Raw genomic sequence first — 21,890 nt, forward strand, 5'->3', positions numbered from 1 at the left:
TAAGTGAAAATGCTCTTGGAAAAAAAAAAAAAAAAAAAAGGTGTTTATATGCTTCTATGTTATGAGAAACTTGCACTTGCAAAACAAAGAAACAAACAAAAACAATGTATCTCCAATTTGACCTCAATTATTTATCAATGATTTAGCATCAGATGGCTAAAACTGAGATGGATCAAGCAGATTAATCTCTACATTCCTAATTCCCACTGTGCTCTCAGCTGTTACTTGATACATGTCAAATCCAGGGGCTCTCTCTCCCACCTACACATCTGTTTTGAAGAAAGTCAATTAGAAGCAGAATACTCAGAGATGTTCACTGTCCAGAGGGTCTCGTAGGAATGGTCAAAGATTTACAACCAAAAAAAAAAACCACAAAACCCCCACAACCCCCCCAAAACCCCACCAAACAAACTTAAAATGGGCTCATTTTTTGAGATGCAATTACTCTAAGTGATTTCAATACTTGTTGCAATTTCAATTTGTAACAGCTTCCACTTAGAACGAGTGAACTGATGAAATCGTGGCTCATACAATGATCTCATGAACACACTAGCTTTTGAACCAGCATGGGTTTCATGTCTGCTTCCCCATTTAGTCGTTGTCACCTGCTTCCAGCTCTCAAGCATTATTTGATTCCCACCAGCAGATTAGCCCCAGTTAAGTCCTGAACCAATATCAGTCCTTGCCCTCATACTCCTAAACCCTTTCATACCTACAGCAGTAAAGCTATCCCCAAGTACAGTCCTGTTTCTGCATTCAAACAGCCCTCATTTCCACTGACCCTCTTCCATTAAAGCACGCATCAAAGGAGCCTACAGTCTTCCTTCTGTTTCCCATTTCTTATAGCTCAGTACCTCCTCCTCAGTTCTTGTACTCAGTACAACCTTAACTGCCATTTTTTAATGCTTTGGGATGTAATTCCTTGCCTTATTTTAAAAGGAAAGCTGCAGAGTGTTATAAATGCAATATCACAGCCAGACTTACCACTACACAGGTGTAAATCATTTCACATATTCCCATTAACACTATTAGCTTCTGGTTTCTTAGTCAAGCTATGAGAAAGCAGGTAATATATAGAGACAGGTGAATATGGCTGCATCTGTATAATATATTTTACTTCAAAGGATGAATTGTGTCAAAAACTAGTGACAAATAATATCTTTACAAAACAGCTAGCAGAAATGCAGGTCACCACAATCCCTGTAGTGGCATTCATTCTACAACAGTGGGCTAATTCTTCTTTTTCAGAATTCAGCACTCTGTAATATCACTTTCTCATACTTTTACACATGCAGAAGGTGGGAGGGCAAAAAAAGAAACAACCAACCAATTAAGTCAAACAGTTATGGTTTTCTTCATCTAAAACTCAAAGCTAGAATGGCAGAAGAAAAAGTTACAGTTGATGTTCCAGAGTCATTTCAGCTGTAGAGGCATTATGTGATTTGTAATGGAACATAAAACAGAGAGGCATTTCAAGTCGACCCGTAAGCGCTCGCATCTGGGTAGGTCTGGTCCGTGTGTGCTTTCCTATATTAGGAAGCTCAGCATATATAAATAAAACATATCTATACAGTACATAGTCACATTCATATAAACCATAAAATGACATCTATTTACAAAAATATTTGCAGCTATTTTTACACTTCCAAGTCCACATGAGGAATGTAATTATTTAGCTTTTGTCCTGTGAACACGATCGTTCTCCTAAGCAGGAATCTGAGGTGAATTTGTACCAAGTGTCAAAAATAGCAAAGAGGAAAAAAATCTTCCCAGAAATGCAGCCAAGTTCGTAAGAAAAGTTGAAATCTGTCAAAGCATCAGCTGCCCCACTGGAGAGTAAATTAGCAAACACTGCCAGGACTTCTCTTCTTCATGGGAAAAGACAATAATTCAATCTGGTCCATAAATAAATCTGAAACTCACAAAACATTAAGAAGAGCACAAGAGGGGTGCCCGACAGCTATCTGCAGTATAAACCATGCATATTTACTGTTGTATTTGACTCCGTTTAAATCAGCAGAGTGGTGAAATTGAACAGAGATGAAAAGGCATACATCAGGTTCCCTTACAGCGTAAAAAGGTAGGGAGTAGACTACATTCTGTTGGAATTGGTTTAGTTTCCTTTAACTGTAAGTTATGTCATTAAGAGAACCCCGAAGATGCCACATTTATACTGAACAAATTATAGAGCTCTGTGACTTCCAGAAGTTGGACATATTTATACTTCTTCAAAGACAGAAAAAGTTTCTTCACTGCTTCATAAAATATTCTTCTTAGGTATGCAGCCCAGCTTCAGGCACATTTAGTCTTTTGCTTTTCTTCTTCATTTGGCCTCTTGGCCACTTTCACAGGAGTTCTGCAAGAGGAATGACAGCTTTGGAGAAGGGCTTGATCTCCTTTTGAAGAAGACTTACGAAAAAAGAAGTCAAACGGCAGCATTTTAAATGCCTGTTCATAAAGACCGGTGGGGAAAAGGAACCGTGGCCTCAGATAGCACTTTCAATGATAGGCTGTGGAGTCATCTCTTGCTCCTCACTGTTTTCTGTGAATGCATCCTGCACCTCCTGATGCTGATAAATATCTTGGACCAGCATGATGTTTGTGTTTCTCCACTCTCTGTACTTCATTGCTGTCAACTTCGGGTCTTCTAGCAACTGGTTAATTGTAGCCAGATCGTGTTCTTTGCACTAGGAAGACAACAAGTGGTTATTTCCCACAGAAACTGTTGAACTCTCTGTTAATTACTAAAACGTTCTGGGAACATTAGAGAACCATGTCACAAGTAGGTAGGAAATTTTCCACCCTCCTGGCCACTTGTTCCCATTCTTAGAACACAATCATTCAAAGTCCACAGCAGAAATTTGTTTCAGTTGAAAGCACAATTATGATTTCACAGTATCACAGTATCACCAAGGTTGGAAGAGACCTCACAGATCATCAAGTCCAACCCTTTACCACAGAGCTCAAGGCTAGACCATGGCACCAAGTGCCACGTCCAATCCTGCCTTGAACAGCTCCAGGGACGGCGACTCCACCACCTCCCCGGGCAGCCCATTCCAGTGTCCAATGACTCTCTCAGTGAAGAACTTTCTCCTCACCTCCAGCCTAAATCTCCCCTGGCACAGCCTGAGGCTGTGTCCTCTTCTTCTGGCACTGGCCACCTGAGAGAAGAGAGCAACCTCCTCCTGGCCACAACCACCCTTCAGGTAGTTGTAGACAGCATTTTATAGGCTCTTTAGCAGGACTTGTGAGAGAGGATTAATGTGAAAAGTAGCCATTGTTATGTTGTCTCACACCAAGAGAGTATTTGCATGAAGCCAGGTAAGACAGCATTTAGTTCTGTGTTTCACACTATTTCCATCTTTCTCAAAAAAGTACTTATTCCCAGACACTTTCTCTTCCAACTGTTTCTGTCTCTTCTCTGGGAGCTAGACAAAATAATTGTAGACATAATTCATGCACTGGCAGTAGAGTGGCTGGAGCACACATGACTGCTGATAGATCCATTGGCAGCTACTACTAATAAAGCTTGTCTTTCCTTTCAGACAAGAGCAGCTCTGACTATTGCAAGCACCCTGGTTCAATTGTGAGGCAGGAGGAGTCGTTCATACAGGGACACTAAGACTCTTTATGTCACAGAATCGCAGGATGACTGAGGTCTGAAGCCATCTCTGAAGGTCATATGCTCTGAAGGCCTTCCTCAAGCACAGCTAGCTAGAACTCTTTGCTTAGGATTTCTTAATGGAGGTACTTTGCTGCTCTAACAAACCATGACTGGTTTTGGCTTGCTCCATCCCTGTTGGTCTGTGTGTGAAAGCAATGGAATGGTTCTATCCACCTCCTCCTGTTGCCACCATTGTACCTGAGGACACTCTGTGCTAGTGATTACCTTGAAAATGCTCCCACACATTCACAACACTTCCACATCCCACATCCATATCCCACTACTACTCTAACAAACTATCAACTCCTTTAATTCCTGTGATGCCTAAGCTGCTGGTTTACACAAGTACTACCTTAAGGGCCTAGTGCCAGTCACTGTAAGAAGGCTTTTGGAATTGGTAAGTACACTTAGCCTATGAGAAGAGGATGAGGTGGAGAGACAGGAGAGAAGAATTTTTATAATGGACAACACTGGTGGCAAAAAAACATGCCATGGATTTTTTCCACTATCACTAAATCTATTTCTCACATTCATTAAGCCTGTGATGCATTTGCACACAGCTTCCATCTCTTCCAAACTATCCAAGGAATGCTTTGTTAATGATATGTTGTGGCAGCACCAATGACCTGTTACTAAAATGTGGAGTCAAAAGCCTAAAATTAGAATTGCACTGAAACTTGCATAAATAACTTCCCAATCTAATAGGAATTTAATTAAAGCACAGTAAATATGGATCAGAAGCAACATACTCCTGATTCTTAGATTACCAATAGATCATTTCAAATTATCTTGTGTCTCCTGTCACCCACAAAGAAAAATTACTTTAAAACTACATAATCTCATTGGGCACTTCCCTACTACAGGCTTTTGCCTTTCAGGCTAACTTAAACACCTCTCTGTACAGAATTTTGTTGCTGTCTGTGAGAAACATCTCAGTGTCATATTTGTCTTGTCAATACTTCAATTTTCTAGTTTGAGGAAAGTGAGGAAAAGAAAAGGCAAACCAACACATTTTATACATTATGAATGCTCCCAAACTTATTTTTCCATATTCAATAGGTGTTAGACAAGCCTAAGGTTAACACCACTGCTTCCACAGGACTCCCATGCTAAATCACTGCAAACTGTCCTTGCTGGTGCCTGGCAGGAAGGCTTCCATTCTGCTCTGCAAGATACAATTCCATTTTGTGCTGACTGCTTCTTGGGTTCATTGGGGAGGCTCCTATTAGAGAAAACTTTGCAATACGTTTACCTGTGTTTCTGTATTTCCTGACCCATAAAACAGGCATTTTAACTTTCTGTTATACTGTAGGCTCACTTCACTGATGGTGCAGCTGAATGCTGCTGTAGTCAGTACCATGTTACTGAACGTTCTTTGATACTGAGGAGAGACCTTGCCAGGTCTTGCACAGAGCCAAGAGGAGTGCTTACACTTCCACCTGTGTTTCCAACTACATCTTCAGGAATCCTAACACAAGCTGAGGTGCCTAAGCCATGTCTCCCATTACAACTAACAATGAGCTCAACAGCGGTGCTAATAGGAGATTTTTTCACTTGCATTTCTCCATCTTACAGTGCCTGAAGGGAAATACACACACTCGAAACAGGAGACTAAATTCCTGGTTCTGTGCATACTGAAAGAAACAAGTGAAGCCTCCAGCTTGCATTTATTCTTTCTTCTCCTAGCAGTTTCAGTAGTTAGGGTGATTCAGCTTTCTGTTTTCAGTACCAGAAGTAGGAATTGAAATTCCATGACACGTTATGATAGCAAGTGAGCAGCCTTATAAACACCCACATTCCAGTCAGATTTCTTTGCCTTTTCACGGGATGTCCCCTGAACCTCTCCTCCTCCCAAGTTCATGATACATTTCCAACATATAAGCAGGATGCTTTTGCTATTAAAAATATTTTAGTTACAGGAGGTCTTCACAATAGCTTTGGCACATCCTGTGCATTCTCCAGTAATCACATAAGGAAAACTTTTTTTGGCTCAGGGTCGTTTTCATGTCCTTTATCAGTGTACTACTTCTGCTCTTCCTTTTTTAAGGCTCCCCTGGCTAGTGCATGCAGCTGAGCTTGCAAGTTTCCCAGATAACTAAGTGAAGCTTTCTTTATTAATTTTTCCAAGTGGGCTGGAAGTTCTGCATGAAGAGTCCCTTCTGAGCTATTGCCTCTGCTTCTAGTTCAAACTAGCAAAACACAGACCACTACTCAGGTTGAAGTAGAAAACCATTTCAAAACCTTAACCAAATTCCCTGGAGTTTTAAGTACATAATTAGAGTTTGACTGAAGGCTAATTGTTTTTTTTTCAGCCAAACTGATTGTTCCTCTCAAGCTTTTTTTTTTTTTTTTTTTTTTTTTTTTTTTTTCCTGACTCTGTGACCTCACCTTTAATGTGCTGTTCAGCATCCTAATTTTGTGCAGTTTCTCATTAATGGAAGGGTTTTTGCTGCGTTTGATAAAAGACTTCCTAAGCTCCTTCTTTGTTGACAGACGACGATCGCCGATGGGAGACAGGCTGGCTTGTTCCAATGACTTGTAAAGTCTCTCCATCTCATCATCATCACATTTTTCCTGATCTGCAAATAAAAGAAGGAATTTGAATGCATGTGGCAGCAGATAGCAGAAATGTCAAATTTGGTTATCAGGAAGTCTCTTAACCAAGCAAAAAGGTAACGGCATTAAAATTAAAACCAAGAGCAATTTTAATGGTAATTTCTAGGGTATTAATGCATGTGAGAAAGACACACTACCAAACTCAAATCTTTTAGAGAGCCAGGTTGTGACCCAGATACAAGTATGAATTTCCACTGATTGAGTGCTGCTTTAACTCTCTGAATACATCACAGAATCACAGTGCAGTAGGGGTTGGAACATCATGTAGTCCAGTCCCCCTGCTAAAGCAGACTTTGAACTACTGTCAGTAATGCTACATGTGGAGAAAAAAATAGCATTTAATAGCATCCACACTCATTTGCCTTTCCCTAAATGCTGCACACATTGAATTACATTCCTACTTGGCAACTCACAGGTCAAATTCTGTTTAATCTACTGATTCCTCACCATATTTTGGTGATTATTGGAACCAGAGGGTTTTTGAAAAGAGTGAAAAAAAATGAACCATAAAATGAAATAGGAACATTCCAAGGGCCTCAAGAGAAAATCCCTGGAAAACACATTAAAGCAGGAACACTTAGGGCACATAATGACTGAGCTCCACACAGAGTATAGCACAGAATTTGCTTGTGGTATCTCACAACAAATCCTTGATTATCTCCACCTTAATTATTCTAATGAGTCCCAGGCTCAAGTATCATGTTACATGACAGGGAGGACATGAAATAAAAAGCTAATAAATACTTGAGAACAAGATAGCATAAAATAAGATAAAAATTGAAGCAAAGATATTTTTCAGAATAAGACAAGAAAAAATGAACAGTCAGGAACTAAAAATGCACCAGGCATATATAGAGGTGTTTTGGCAGAAGGTCACTTTCAGCGACAGACTTTGCAACTTGCTTCTTTTTCCTCAGTCCACACTACCAACTTCTCTACTTAAAAGTCTGCTAAAGAAAAATCTTGAAGCTATTGGTGTTTTCAGGGTGCTAGTAAGTCCTTCAAGACCCACTAGCATGATAACTGGTTTTATCTGGCTGGGAACACTGGTGGTGACACTTCTCAACTGTGGTCCTCTATGTGCCAGTCCAGCTGCCTGTTTGTTGGTTTTTTTTCTTTTAATGAAGAGTTAAACATTGACTTTCCTGAATCATTTTCAGAACAAAAGGAAGAAATCCTTTTGCTCAACCATGCCAAAGCAAAGAGGCTTCTCTGACACAGCACACTGCTACTTATCTTTTCTGTGTTGTAAAAGGTACAACATCCTCCTACCCCCACCTTCTTTCTAAATATTTAGGCCATGAGAAAGGTTTATGTTGTGCTGCAAATAATTGCCTTCCCTGTGCTGCTGGCCCTGCTTTTAGCTATTCAGTGATTATAAAAAGCCTGCTGTAACTTGGCAAGAACTATATATAGCTTCTAACATTGGTAGAGTGCTGGGGGAGGAAAAGGAGGGCTGCTGCATATTTACAAGCTGCAGGAAATAGAAAAAAATGCAAGTGCAAGGCATAATACACGGCAGTAGTATTTCCTGAAAGCTCTTGGCTCATACCCTGAGACCTGTAATTGTAACTAGCTTCCTGCCTATTTTCTTGGGACACTACAGCTGTTTGTTTCATTAGTCTGCTTCTGCACAGGACAGGCTCAGCTCTACTGTAGATCTCATCCATCTGGACTGCGCAAAGTATCACTTAGAGATAGGAACTGTCAGCCCTCAGGCATCCAAGGAAAAGTATGTAAGGAGCAAAGGGGGGGAAAAGAGTTGATCCTGCAACCAGAAACAGAACAAGGGGACACAGTCTCAAGTTGTGCTGGGGGAAGTGTAGGCTGGATGTTAGGAGGAAGTTCTTCACAAAGAGAGTGATTGGCATTGGAATGGGCTGCCCAGGGAGGTGGTGGAGGCACCATCCCTGGGGGTGTTCAAGCAAAGACTAGATGAGGCACTTAGTGCCATGGTCTGGTTGACTAGATAGGGCTGGGGGATAGGTTGGACTGGATGATCTTCCAACCTGGTTGATTCTATGATTCTATGTTCAGCAACATTAAAGACCAGTCAAACTAGGAGGGACATAAAGGTCCTTTCTCCAGAGGCTAACTCATGATACTCCTTAGTGTCCAGAACAAGTTAACAAAGCAGCAAACATGAGAATACACCCTCACTGAGTACTTTTCTTCAGCCTAAGTACTCATATATCTTCCTTGCTCTTGTGGGTGAAGGTAAGTAGAACAATAATACTCAGCACAGAAAAAGATGGAGTCAAAGTCAGAAAAGCCAAGCAAAAGTCTCCAAAATGATGCACTTGATCAGCAATGGGCACTCAGCTCCTGCATTGTTTCAAGATTTTAACCTTACATTCATCTTACTTCATATTTTTCTACCATTCCCATCCCCAAAGGACTGAGCAGGATCAGTGTAATGTGTGGAAATTACCCCCAAAATAAAATCACCACACTAACTCAGAAGCTTTGGAAGAAAATGAAGCTGTTTAGAAGCAAGGTAATACCCAAAAGCATGACAAACAATGTATATGTACAAAATATATTTACATATATTTAGAATTATTTACAACTCAGAAGTAACACAAAAGCCCCTCAAATTGTTCCCCCATCTCTCTGGACAAGGGAACAAGGGAATAGCTCTCTTCTCACAGAGAAATCAGGCCCCACTACTGCAATGTACTTAGCCATAAACAAAAGTCTCAGCCCAGGTCAGTGAAGCCATGCATAGGGATTAGCCAGCAGCCAGGGAAAATAAGATAAAAGAAAGGGAAGAAGAGTTTGTGCAGCAGACTTTATATTAATTAACAATCCAAAGGGATGATGCAGATTTACCTATTATTTTTCTTTTATATCCAATGCATTATTTTATTTACTTTTTATTATTCAGCATCTCTGGAATCTTCCTATTTCTTGGTTATAACTAAGACACTAAGTTAAAGCATTCATTTTAAACCACCACAGTCAGTGAATTTCAGAGGAAGTGTCCAGATTGGGCGGATAAAGCGAGTGACAGTGAAGCAGCTAAATGGGATTTCAGGAAACAATTCAAAACCAAGAATGAGTGAAACCTGCAGACTAGATAGAGCCAGCTATGATTTACATAGCAATTTTGTCTCCATCTTTGTTTATACTGAGGAGCAGCAAGCTTGTCCTAATATCCTGCCTTTTCATAGAAGCAGATACTGCTGCTATTGACAAAGAGTATATCTACCAATTGATCTCTATGAATTGAGGACAGATTGCCTCATACTCATCTGATTTTTTATCTTTAGAGTACCTTTAGTGCCAGGATTTCCCCTAAGCCAAGCTCAGAAAGCAAAAGCCAGGATTTTGCAGGCTCGAAGCTGCCTCTGAGCACACTAGATTGATGCTGCAATCTGAAGGAGGGAGAGGTAGTGAAGGAAAGGGAGAGACATTATGCCTAGCAATCAATGAATAAGCCTCTGACAAAATTATCTGTAATAAAAGAAAGTATTTCTCCTCTCCCACACAATGGTGCATTGTAATAAGCCTCTTAATGCCATGAAGTAAATGAAAGAAAGCACTACCTGTGGTTTGCTTGCTTGTTTTCCTCACAAAACACTGCTGGTTTGAGGCTAATTGGAATATTTTAATGAGAGAATTTAGGTCATTGGTTGTAAAAAGAAAATAGTGGTGGGGTCTATGTCATTCATTGGTTTGCTGAGAAGGATAAAAAGCCAAAACATAAGCAATCAATCTCACTTAGAGCTGTGTCACTGAATCTACTCATTTCCTCCTGACTCCAATTTGCTCTAGTATCTCTCCTCTAATCTCGGCTAACAACTTACAAGCTTTATTGGCTTTGGGTTTTGGCTTGCCTGTCTGAGATAGTAGAGGGAGAAAGAGGGGGTAGTTACGAGTCCTTCTAGGCAGTTCCCCTTGTCCTGGAGGGAGTTTGGATTTCTGTATTATTTCTAATTTGTTTCTTATTGTAAATACTTGTAAATATATTGTGTGTATGTGTTGGGGAGGGGAAATTAATTGATGCAAGATGATATTTTCCAAAATTAATACTGTTTATTAATGTTGCTATTCAGAGCTCTGCCACCCTCCACCACTAATTTTCATAATATTTTGGTTCTTACACGAAACATTCTATGGATAATATCTAGAGCTAGTAACAACCAGCAAAACATATAAACATTAATTGGGAAGAGAAGGTTCCCATGTTCAAATGCTGCTTGTGGTCAACGTGCTGCTTGCCCAGTAGCTGGGCCAAGCTCTTTCTGCTCTGTGGCAGAAGGCAATGGAGAATCACAAAGAGGCATTTAAGCATTTACTCACAGATTATTATTACCCACTAGTGGTAATTATTATTATTATTACCCACTCTCCAGAGAGTGCCCAAATGCTTTCAGGGGACTTTCCCCTGGCTCCTGGGGACAGGATGCAGACAATCTCTGCCCTTGTCTCCTGGCTTCTTCTGGACCATCTGTGTATATGTCCAGGGATTCTAGGCAGGACCTTCAGGTGCAGAGGCAGATGTGGTGCAGTCTCAGCACGATGTCAGCTGGCCACACAGGTTGATCATGTGCAGACATCCAGGGTCTGCTCCTGGTAACTCACAGCAGTGGAGTTTAGCAGACAGCAATAAGGCAGCAGGGCTGGGCACAGCAGAGAGAGCAGGCAAAGAGCAGGCAAAGAGCAGGGAAGCAAAGCAGGTTGTTCACCTGCCTATCTCCTTTTATCAATGTGGGCAGAGATTAATTGCCCTTTGGACACAGCACAGCCAATCAAGATGGCAGTTAGCCAAACCAAACCATATTAGGCACAGCCACAGGCTCACCTTTCCCTAATCTGGGAACAGCACAGGCCTGGCACTAAGCAGGCACAAGCTAAGTGTGTGTGCCTTACACCACAGGACCCTGGGCAGGACAGACTCAATGGCTCCAGGTTCTTTTGCGTCCATTACCTGCACTTCCCTCTCTGGTGGAGCAGAAGATGCCTAGGCAAGGCAGGACATGTATAGGCCTATTTTGGGCCTATCAGGCCTGACAACAGTTTGTATGCTTGCAGATTTTGCCATGCTGTAAATATAGCTTCATCTGTCTGAGCTGCTCTGGTAAATTTCACACAGTGGTGAGGGAAAGTTCCTAACGCACATCAAACACCTGAGAGAATAGTAAGATATAGCAGATAGAGATTATTAAGAATAGCAGATATAAATCAGTGTGACTCATGGCTAAAGCACAAAGTGGACTTTTTCTTCCAATTCAAATGCTCCTAACACATTTGCCCAGAACGTGGTATTACTTAATTCCTTTGTACCTGGATTCCAACCACCCAGCTGCAGATGAGAAAATCTCTAACAGAAGCACAGGCAGTCACCTTTGCTCAATTTTGGGCCTCAATGATTAGAATTCCTTCTCTGGAGCCTGGGATGTCTAGACCATGCTACTGAATTTTAACTAAATATTTGCTCTCTATCTCAAAGTGAAAATTCATGCAAAAAGCACACAGTATACCAACTGTGTATGGTGTGAACATGAACAGATTGTCTGTGTCAGCAGTCCAAAAATAAATGTAGCACCCCTACTCTGAGGTTTGTTAACCTCTGAAGGGTTTTAGAGGAGGATATACTCCACAGGGAAAAATGCTTAATAACACAGACAGGCTGGGCCAACCTAGCACTGCTCTGGAGCGAGTCTTTCCAGGCAGGTCACACAGTAACATCAGGCACATTCAAACTCACAAGATAGCACTGCAAGTTATCTCTTCCACCTGCACTCTTCAACCCAGACACTTCCTATTTCAGGCATGCAAGTTAGCAAATTGATATGCTACTACAGCACTCCTTTATCTCCTCCTATTCCGAAGATAAAATATATTCATTTTTCTCTCCGGACCTGCAGAACAGTTAGAGGTAAGGAACAAAGGGCAAGGGTGGGAGGATACTGCGTATTGTGTGCATATATGAACACAGAACATGCACATAGAAGCATCTTCATTGTGTGCTTTTTTCTTCTCTTGGTGCTATTAACTATAAGCAATTCTGATGAGTAATTCCACTGCAAGACCAGCCTTCCTGGGATTCTGCACCATGCCCGTCACTCACAAGCCTTGCAACCTGCTTCATGGTGCTTCTAGAAAATTCTGTGCTGTTGTATAACTCTCTCAGGCTCCTCAGTGGGGAAAGTGGAAGAGAACCTGTGGTAACCAGAGGAAATGGGAAGTTCTGCCCTGAGACACTACAACATGCAAAAGAAAGAGACCTTCTAGGTTGGGGTAGAGGAAAACAAAGTAATGTTTCAGGCAGGTCAGAACTTCTGACAAATTCTGTTTCACGAGAAGTGAAACAAAATTTTGTGGTAATTTATCTGTAGTTTTCCTCTAGCAGGAGCTACTACAGACAAGAGCAAGCTGCCAGAGTTTCAACACACCAGCTCTTCAGCTCCCAGCTTTCAAATTCCACTATCTTGTTGGCTGAAATGCCACAGGTGGGAGACATTAAAGTACTGAGACTTCCCATTTTTGCAGCAGCACTACAGAAGCCTGCCTGAAATCTCATTTAGTGCTCTTTAAGCCTATAAAAGGGAAATTATCCAGAACTATTCAAAAAGCAGCTGTGAAAATTCGAGCTGATTGTTTCCCAATGGTAAAGATAGAGGAATTGGCAATGCTTGGTAGAAAGAGCATTTTGCACTGTATACTGCCTCAAACAAAATGTGTCCTACTAAATTTAAACTGCAATGTAAATATTTGTTCTCCCACTCTATCACTGAGACCTCACAGCTCTCCAACTTTATATTAATCTCAGGGTGGGGGGAAATGGTTTCTTCCTTCTTTGGTACTCTCATGAGCTTCCTGTAACTGTGTGAGCACCTTCATTGCAGATTCCACCAAAACATTTGGTGCCTGTGGGACAAAACATACACCCAGGCTGGGGAGAGCAGAGCCCTTACCTACCTAGTCACCCCCCTTACCCTCCCATTCATTTTCCACAGTGGTAGTAGACTTTTCTATGGGAATATGGCAACACCTCATGGAAATCACATTTCCCAAATAGCCACAAACCAGAAAAGTCAGGAAATACTTCAATTAGATGGACATAGCTTAGGCAAAGTCCTTACTGGCAAATGCAGAACTAAAGTCAGGATAAAGTGTGAGAAAACAGGCAAAATATGTTACTACCAACAGAGAGATGCTCTTGACAATAAGGGTACCAGGAACTCCGCAGCAAGGTGACATTTTAACAAATTGTGACTGCCCTGGAAGCAGCACATGTAAGTGTCTCTTTCAGAGAGTTCAGAACACTGAAAGACCTTAGTTTTCACTATGATTCTAAAGCCTTTTTGATCAGAAACTAAAGCCTTTTTGATCAGAAGTACAATAGTAATTCAACAAGTGTGTAGAGAAACAACAGCGTTTCTCACTGTAGCTGTACTTCTTGGCTAGCACCAGTCACAATCCAGCCATTTCTGTAACTTTTGCAGATGGAACAAAGAGGCCAGAGCACACCAGAGGATAGCTCTGGCTATTACTGGCACAGGCAGACTCAAAAGGGGAAGATGTCAGTTCTGAGAAAAGAATAACTGAATGCATCCGGCTCCTATTTAATCAACTTCCTCCCAGAAAACCAACCCAGACAGAATCCAAGTGGTATTTGAAAAACTTTCCAGGTTTTCCAAAGTATGAGGACACATCAGATCTTCTATCAGCTACTGTGAGTTAAGGCAAAATAAATGAAGCAGAAATGGTGCTGTAAGACTTCTTTGAGAACATGCATTGCCTCTGTGTGATTATAAAACCTTCTGCAAATGCAAGTGTGAAGGAGGCTCAGGGGTGATCTTATTACTGTCTACAACTACCTGAAGGGACACTGTAGCCAGGTGGAGGGTGGCCTCTTCTCCCAGGCAACCAGCAATAGAACAAGGGGACACAGTCTCAAGTTGTGCCAGGGTAGGTATCGGCTGGATATTAGGAAGAAGTTCTTCCCAGAGAGAGTGATTGGCATTGGAATGGGCTGCCCAGGGAGGTGGTGGAGGCACCGTCCCTGGGGGTGTTCAAGAAAAGACTGGATGAGGCACTTGATGTCATGGTCTGGTTGATTGGTTAGGGCTGGGTGCTAGGTTGGACTGGATGATCTTGGAGATCTCTTCCAACCTGGTTGATTCTATTCTATGTTGCTGCTGCAGTAGAAGATCCCTAAATAAATGCAGCACACATTGCCATTCCTTCACAATAACCTCTCTGATTCTGCAGCTTTTGTTGTCATAGTTTTTGATGATGGTGGTGGTGTGTCTGTCAGATGCCTTTTGTTCCAGTGGTTGCCAGAAGAAATACAAGGGGTGGATTTTGACTGAAGATTATACCTAGTCATCACAGACAGGGCAAGGGCAGCCTCCAGATACAGAGCACATGGTCAGTTTCTTGTTTATCTCTCAGTTTCTTTGTGTTACAGGCAGCTTTGAATGCTCTGTCGCTGTTCATGCAGCAAGCTGCAACACAAGTACTAAATATTCCCACAAAGCAAATGAATAAATGGCTATCCCCTTTCAAAAGGGAAAAGTGTTTAATTCTCCTTTTTTTGGTAACCTATTTCTCTCTGGTGTGTAACCTCTCTTCAGTAACTGACACTGAAAATAAAGGCTGAGAATGGATTGAGCACCACTAAAGAGTGGCTGGAAAGGTGATTTAAAATATCAGACAGCATATCTCCTTTCACCAGGCATGGTTGCTGAATGGATTTGCTTACACAATTTTCATTGTTGTTGAATTCATCACTGAGTTTCCTTCACCATTTTTGTGTCTTTGTGATAAGCTCTTCCCACAAAGCCACAGCTAGTCTTTCTTCCTTCTAACTACTTTCCTCATACTTTTCTCTCACTGGCTTCCATTTCTGACTTTTGCCAGCAAAAGCATTCCTCAGTTTGTGGAAACTTTCACCTCAGCTCTAGTCTGCTGTCAGCTTATAGTCAAAAATTCCTCAGAAGGTTTTTCTAAGCAGAATGTGGCTCCAAAGTAAAGTGCGTTACAGGTTTTTCCTATGCTTGCAAGCATAGGGAGCAAGCAGAGACACTTATGGAGTCTCTGTGGGAAGTGGGCTTAAAGGCCACATAGCAATTCTGATGACAGCAGAGGTAGATTTATGTACATGGGACACATTCTTTCAGGGCAGAGGCTGATGCAAGACAAACCTCCTACATCCTACTGGGTGCAGTCTCATTGCTATGAAACATAATGAACCATCAGAAATGCACTGTTCACAAGCATTGTAAAGCAAATAGTACAGACTACACTAGGATGCATTCTTGTTCCACATCAGAAAACAAAGGCATTCTAAGCAGTGATCATGGGGTTTTGCAGCTAGCATTTACTCCACCATTTGAATTCATTCACAGCATTTGTGCTCATCCTTATCAACTAGCTGCAGGGCAAAGTCTGAGGACAGAAGTCACAGAACCAGAACTGCATTCTTTTTGATAACTTTAATTTGGAACTGAATTGCCATTTTTTATTAATCATTTTTTTTACCTTCTTCTCAAGTCAAAACAGCTTGACTAATCCCCTTGCAAATTTCATTTATTTTCTCAGTGGCTATTGCAGGGAGAGTTCCCCATGCCAACACTTCTATATTATGCAGGCTGATAAAGAAAGAAGTGTGCATGGTGTACTTCTTACTCACTCGGTGATGGGTTGACATGCAGACAGTAACTAGCGAGATTATACAGTTCCCATAGTGACTGGTGCATTGAAATGATCTATTTCTGGAATTCCATCAGAGATCACAAGTGTGGTGAGGATGGAAGTACTCTGTGATCAGGGTTGGCCATCAGCTAAGCAGTGAGCAACAGAATTCATTTCTCCAGGAACAATTCTGAGAATATTAAAGCACCTTGCAAATGACAGGAACATACCAAAATGTGCCCTCACCTGTATTTTAATCCCATTTGTACTGCTTAGTGTTATCGAGATTATCAGGCTATGCTTTAAATTTTAATGAATGTGTCATGTAATTCTGTGACTGTTCATGAAAAGTGCTTTTCATTCTTAGAAGTGTGACAATAGAAAGCATTAACCTGTGCATTATTGTAGGATTGCTGACAAAACTACGGTGACGTATTTGCCAAGGTTTGAGCAGCATTGAGCAGAACTGAGCAGACTGAAAAATAAGGAGAACAGGCAAGGTGATGCTAAGGTCACTCTGATAAGAAGCACAGCTGCAGGGAAGTGGCCTTAGGGAGGTCACCAGCAGAGAAGGTGAGAAAGTTAGCTGCTATCTGTAGCGAGCTGTGCAAGGGGGCCTTGAAGGGGGGCAGGCTGGTCAGCCCTGGGAACAAGCAAGTGTTGCTGTTAGTGGAGCCTATTGAAAGTACACACACATGTACCCAATCCACTATAAGTATCACTCTTAGCTTCAATAAATGGATTGGCTTTCTGTGTGTCATACTGGTATAAGATCCTGTCTTTCCAGTCTCCCGCACAGCCCTTGAGGAACCCAGCACATACGCTAAGCAAAAGGTTAGTTTTCTGAAAGGCAACCACTGAACCTTGCTCAACAAAATCTATAAACTACTATACCATACCCACACTTCAACAACCCACCTGAAAGTATGCAATGTTTTCTAAAGGCATTACTTGATCAAATTTCACCCAGCAGGTGAAAATACAGAAAAGGATGGATTTGTGACATTTTCATTAGGGATCCTGCTTCCACCAGCTCCAGCCTTTTCCCTGCTGCAAGCCAGATCTTGTAAAAATGAGATTCCGCAATAACTCTCTCAAAACATCTACTCTTTTCCACCACAGAAATAGCACATATATCAGAGCAGCCTACAAGCTGAGTGCAGAACACTCCAAGTTAATTTTCACCAGTGCTAAAATCTATACTTCATTCCATTTCCTCTAAAATCAGAAAAAGCATATGACAAACTGAAGAGATGCTAACTCTTGATCTGTGTAAAATACCTTTGATAATGCAGCTAACGAGCCTTACTATCAGTTTTCAATCAGTGATGTGTTTAACTACAGAGAAATACCTTAAATTCACAGCGAGCTCTGTGCTACTTCTCTTGCTTTGCATTACCTTCAACCACAACTTTTGGATGCCTGCTTATTTTGCATCGTACTGAGGCAACAATGCTCTTTACACAACTCCTTTCACATCTTTACAAGGATTTGGAATTATAGACAGAGCTGATGTACAAGAACATCATTGCTTCCTTATGTATTACCACTCCAGGCAGCATGTTGAATACCTTCTTGGAGAAGACTGAGAGATGTCATCAATGTCTATAAATAACTGAAGGGTGGGTGTCACATGGATGGGGCCAATCTCTTTTCTAAAAGTGGTCTGCAGCAATAAGACAATGAGCAGCAAGTGCAAACTGGAACATAGAAGGTTGCACCTCAACATGAGGAGAAACTTCCTTACAGTGAGGGTGACAGAGCACTAGAACAGGCTGTCCAGAGGGGTTGTGGAGTCTCCTTCTATGGAGGCTAAAAATCCACCTGGATGCGTTCCTGTATGGACTACCTTAGGTGATCCTGCTTTTGGCAGAGGGTTTGGGCTTGATCTCTGAAAGTCCCTTCCAGCCTCTAAAGTTCTGTAATTCTCCTTTCAGCGTATTCTACATCAGAAGCAGTTCATGTGCTTCAAATCCTTTTAGTGCAGGAAGATGAAGCTTTGCTCCAAAGGCAAGATATGTTGCCTTGCTATGGCAGCAGCTATTAGCAACAAAAATGACCAAATTCTGAACCTACGCCGCATTTTTTATTTAGCAGTACATTTTGGTATGAGGATGCCTATGGAGACACACATTTGCTTTAAAAAAAAGTCTCAATAGACTTTCTGATTCAGGATTGCCCTTGTTCCCCCATGATTACAATAAATAAATAGGAATGCACACTAAAAATAAACACAACTGCTTGTATGTTAAAATTTGTGTTGACCTAATGCCATGCTCACCAATTCTGACTGAAGCCAGTTTGATTAGGGTGTTAGTTCTGTGACAAGTTTTCTCAAACATTTCATTCAATCCTAACTAATGAAACAGGAAGCTAATAAAAATATATTAGGATTTTATACAGAGGCAATGATCTTAACATGCAGTAAAAATTGAGAGAAGCTGTAAAAGTACTTACCAATCAGATATTAGGTTATATAATTAATGCACAATAAGCCACATAAATGATGTGCACTGGGAGACTCTTCAGTGAAGAACATAAAAGAATAGCAGGAAAAAAAAGCAGAGGAAAATCCCTGAACTCCCACATTGTATGGTTCCACAGAGAAAAATCTCCTGTCTCTTTAGCTCACCTGTGGCTAGTGATCTCTGTTCTGTTGCATCCGGACCTAAACAAGAGTTCAGTGATCCACCAGTGGGTTTGGAGCTCTGGACCTCCTGGCTTTCTGCTGCTTCTTCACAGTCCACTTCTGGTAGCTCATCAGTGTGAATCTGTACACACAAAGTTAAAGGCTGATCACCCTCTTCTGCGGCAGAGCTGTTAACTGGGTCAAGCCAGGACTGCATTTTGGAATTAACTACTTTGGACACCAAGGAAGAGAATGATTCTTGGGAATTGAAAGTGCTTTCAGGGGAGGAGAGAGAACAGGATGCTTCACTTGACAGAGTTAGGGTGAAAGAAGACTTCTGCTCATCCTGCTTTCCAGAAACAAAGGAGGGAGAGAGAGGGAAAGGAGAAATTATTTCCAAGTTATTCTGGTTCCTAGGTTCTACATCTGAAATACTGACTAACCTGAAATTGATGTAATCTGACTAGTTATCCATCTATACAAGCCTGAGGTATTGCAGCCAATCTCCTACAGAGCTGTAACTTCAGAAACTAAGCCATAAAGGAGGTAGAAGTAAAAAAGATTAAAACCTGGTAGTACCTAGAAGCAAAAGTCAACCAAAAAAAAGAGAATGTGTTGAATGTAGCCTTACAAGCTAGGTCTCACCATCACATTCGCTCTTTACACTGTTTTCCTTTTACTGGTCTAAGCCAGTCACAGAAAAGGAACTGAATTAATTATTGAGCATGGAGTTGTCCTGAAACAGTCAATAAATCCACCAATGGCATAACCACAGATAGACAGAAATGAGCCCAAGCACTGAAGTGCCTTGACTTTCTCATCACATACAGCCGTTGTAACTGCTCCTTTCAAGGGACTAATAATTTACTAAGGTAAAAAGGATGATGGGTAAAGTGATGGCAAGTTAATAGTGGAAAGAGCAGTCGGTTATGGGGCAGAGGGCAAGCACAAGGAATTGGTACAAGATTTGTGCTGTTCATTCATCTGTTAACATTCATTCTTTAGCACACAACTCTAGAAAAAGACTCAAACTTCACTAGAAACAGATCAGAAACATTAAGAGACTCTAAGGCCCTGCACAGTGTTTTTGTTACACTGCTTCAATGAGAACACATACAACCACAGTAGTCTCAGAGACATCTAACTACTGTAAATAGAAGCAAAGAAAGGCTGAGAGAAAAATCATAGTTTTGAAAGGTATTTAGCATCCTAGACAAGCAAATAGATGGCAGCTCTTCATCTGCAATAAGCATTTGCATCAATTGAATCATACTGTTATCTAGACACCAGAAGCAAGAAGAGGTAGAACTAGTCTGCTTTCCAGGCACCAAACACCACTGAAAAGATAATCCAAGGTAGTCAGACACACGAGTAGCACATCCACAAACACACATAATAATGCCCAGAAGAGTAACTGACAGTAATAAATAATGGAAGACAATGGAAGACAAAGCTCTGCAGTGAAGCTCTTAGCAACTATCAGAAACTTTTATTAGATCATCATGATTTGAAATCCAGATCTAACTTATCTGCTACAGCAGAAACTTACTCCTTCTGCAAACCATGCACTTCTGGTCCGTGCCAGAATCACAGTGTCACAGTATCACAGTATTATCAAGGTTGGAAGAGACCTCACAGATCATCAAGTCCAACCCCCTACCACAGAGCTCAAGGCCAGACCATGGCACCAAGTGCCATGTCCAATCCTGCCTTGAACAGCTCCAGGGACAGCAACTCCACCACCTCCCCGGGCAGCCCATTCCAGTGTCCAATGACTCTCTCAGGGAAGAACTTTCTCCTCACCTCCAGCCTAAATTTCCCCTGGCACAGCCTGAGGCTGTGTCCTCTTGTTCTGGCGCTGGCCACCTGAGAGAAGAGAGCAACCTCCTCCTGGCCACAACCACCCCTCAGGTAGTTGTAGACAGCAATAAGATCACCCCTGAGCCTCCTCTTCTCCAGGCTAACCAATCCCAGCTCCCTCAGCCTCTCCTCGTAGGGCTGTGCTCATAGACTTGATGGACCACAATTTTGGCACTTTCATGTTCTTAATATACATGTAGAATAGACTTGTGTAAGGATTAAAAGAGAAGATAACTTGACTGGAGTACTGAAAATTACTAAGAAGGTAAAACTTGGGAAGCTGGACAACAGAAATCTGGATCAAGCTGCAAATGCAATGTAGGGATTAGCCAGGAATACTTATGTGTAACCTGGTAAACTAGAAATAAGATGCTTTCATATGAACCAAACCAAGAGTGAGAAGTTTTTGGATTACGATATACAGACTTGTGCAATTCAGTGTTATTGTAATGTAAACTACTTCCTTTTCACATTCAGAAGTAAATTTGCCTTCCTATGCTTCTAATCTAGCTGTATCACATGGACACTAATCAGGTCAGAAAATGAGGATCAATACCACACTGTGAGTCACCACTTGCTGGTAGATTTTTTTATTTTGTAATTTTTCAAAACCATTACTCCAACACTGTTCAAAACCAGACTTAGCTCATATTCCTGTTATAAGAAGTGCAGTGTTATGTTTCAGGTGCACCTTAAAACAGAGGACAAGGAGATGCTGCTGTACATTATGCGTATGAGTGATAAAATGTCCCTGGGAACACAGGTGACCTGAAACATTCAATCTAAGAGCTCCTATCACACAGACAAGTCATTGAAGATTTTGAATAGTCAAGCAGAACAACCAGGCAGATAAAGCTCCCATGCACATTGTTTGAACAGTCTGAATTCAATTGTTCAAAGACAGGAGACAAAGAGGTTAGATCTCACCTTTATTCTTATGGCATTTGTCCATGCAAAGGAAAGAGCCATTGAAATGACAACTGTGCTTCACTGAGTGAAGTGTATCTTTGTTTTCATTTTCATTGTGTGTTAAACAAAAATAAAGGTGGATGAGAATAAAGATGAGTACCAGAATGTGTTTCTTTTCCTCTACATATATGTCATGAGTTTTTTAACTTTGGCATGACAAATGTTTTCCTGACTTGCTGGAGTGGTTCCTTTAGAAGTTTTGCAATAATCCATGTAATAAATTTTCCAGCTGAGGACATTTTTCAAAGCACATGCTTGAACCAGCAGATCATAAGGATTCCGCTGGAGATCAACGTGTCTCTAGGCACTTTTTCTAGAGACAAATTATAACCATGAAATACCTTAACTGCTCTTTTGGGACTGATGAAATCTATTGTCTCAGCATAGCTGCTGGGATTTGAACTGTAAATCCATTCATGTACAAAGAAATTAATGCAGGTGGTCAGTGTAATTTTTGCCCTACCTATGCTAAATTTTACTTGTTCTTCATTCACTTTTTTTTCT

General features: G+C 41.2%; 1 protein-coding gene across 1 annotated transcript in view; it reads right to left on the reverse strand.

Moving 5' to 3' along the window:
• Positions 1 to 1,088: 1,088 nt before the first annotated feature.
• Positions 1,089 to 21,890, reverse strand: part of IPCEF1 (interaction protein for cytohesin exchange factors 1) — a 47,480-nt gene continuing 26,678 nt past the window's right edge. Inside the window, exons 7-9 of the mRNA XM_064169438.1 lie at positions 18,561 to 18,699; positions 6,053 to 6,243; positions 1,089 to 2,687 (exon numbers count right to left, since the gene is read on the reverse strand). Of these exons, the coding sequence (XP_064025508.1) occupies positions 2,487 to 2,687; positions 6,053 to 6,243; positions 18,561 to 18,699 (531 nt within the window). The 3' untranslated portion in view covers positions 1,089 to 2,486. The remainder of the gene's footprint in view (positions 2,688 to 6,052; positions 6,244 to 18,560; positions 18,700 to 21,890) is intronic.

The sequence above is a fragment of the Pogoniulus pusillus genome, chromosome 31, assembly GCF_015220805.1.
Source record: "Pogoniulus pusillus isolate bPogPus1 chromosome 31, bPogPus1.pri, whole genome shotgun sequence".
Lineage (NCBI taxonomy): Eukaryota > Metazoa > Chordata > Aves > Piciformes > Lybiidae > Pogoniulus > Pogoniulus pusillus.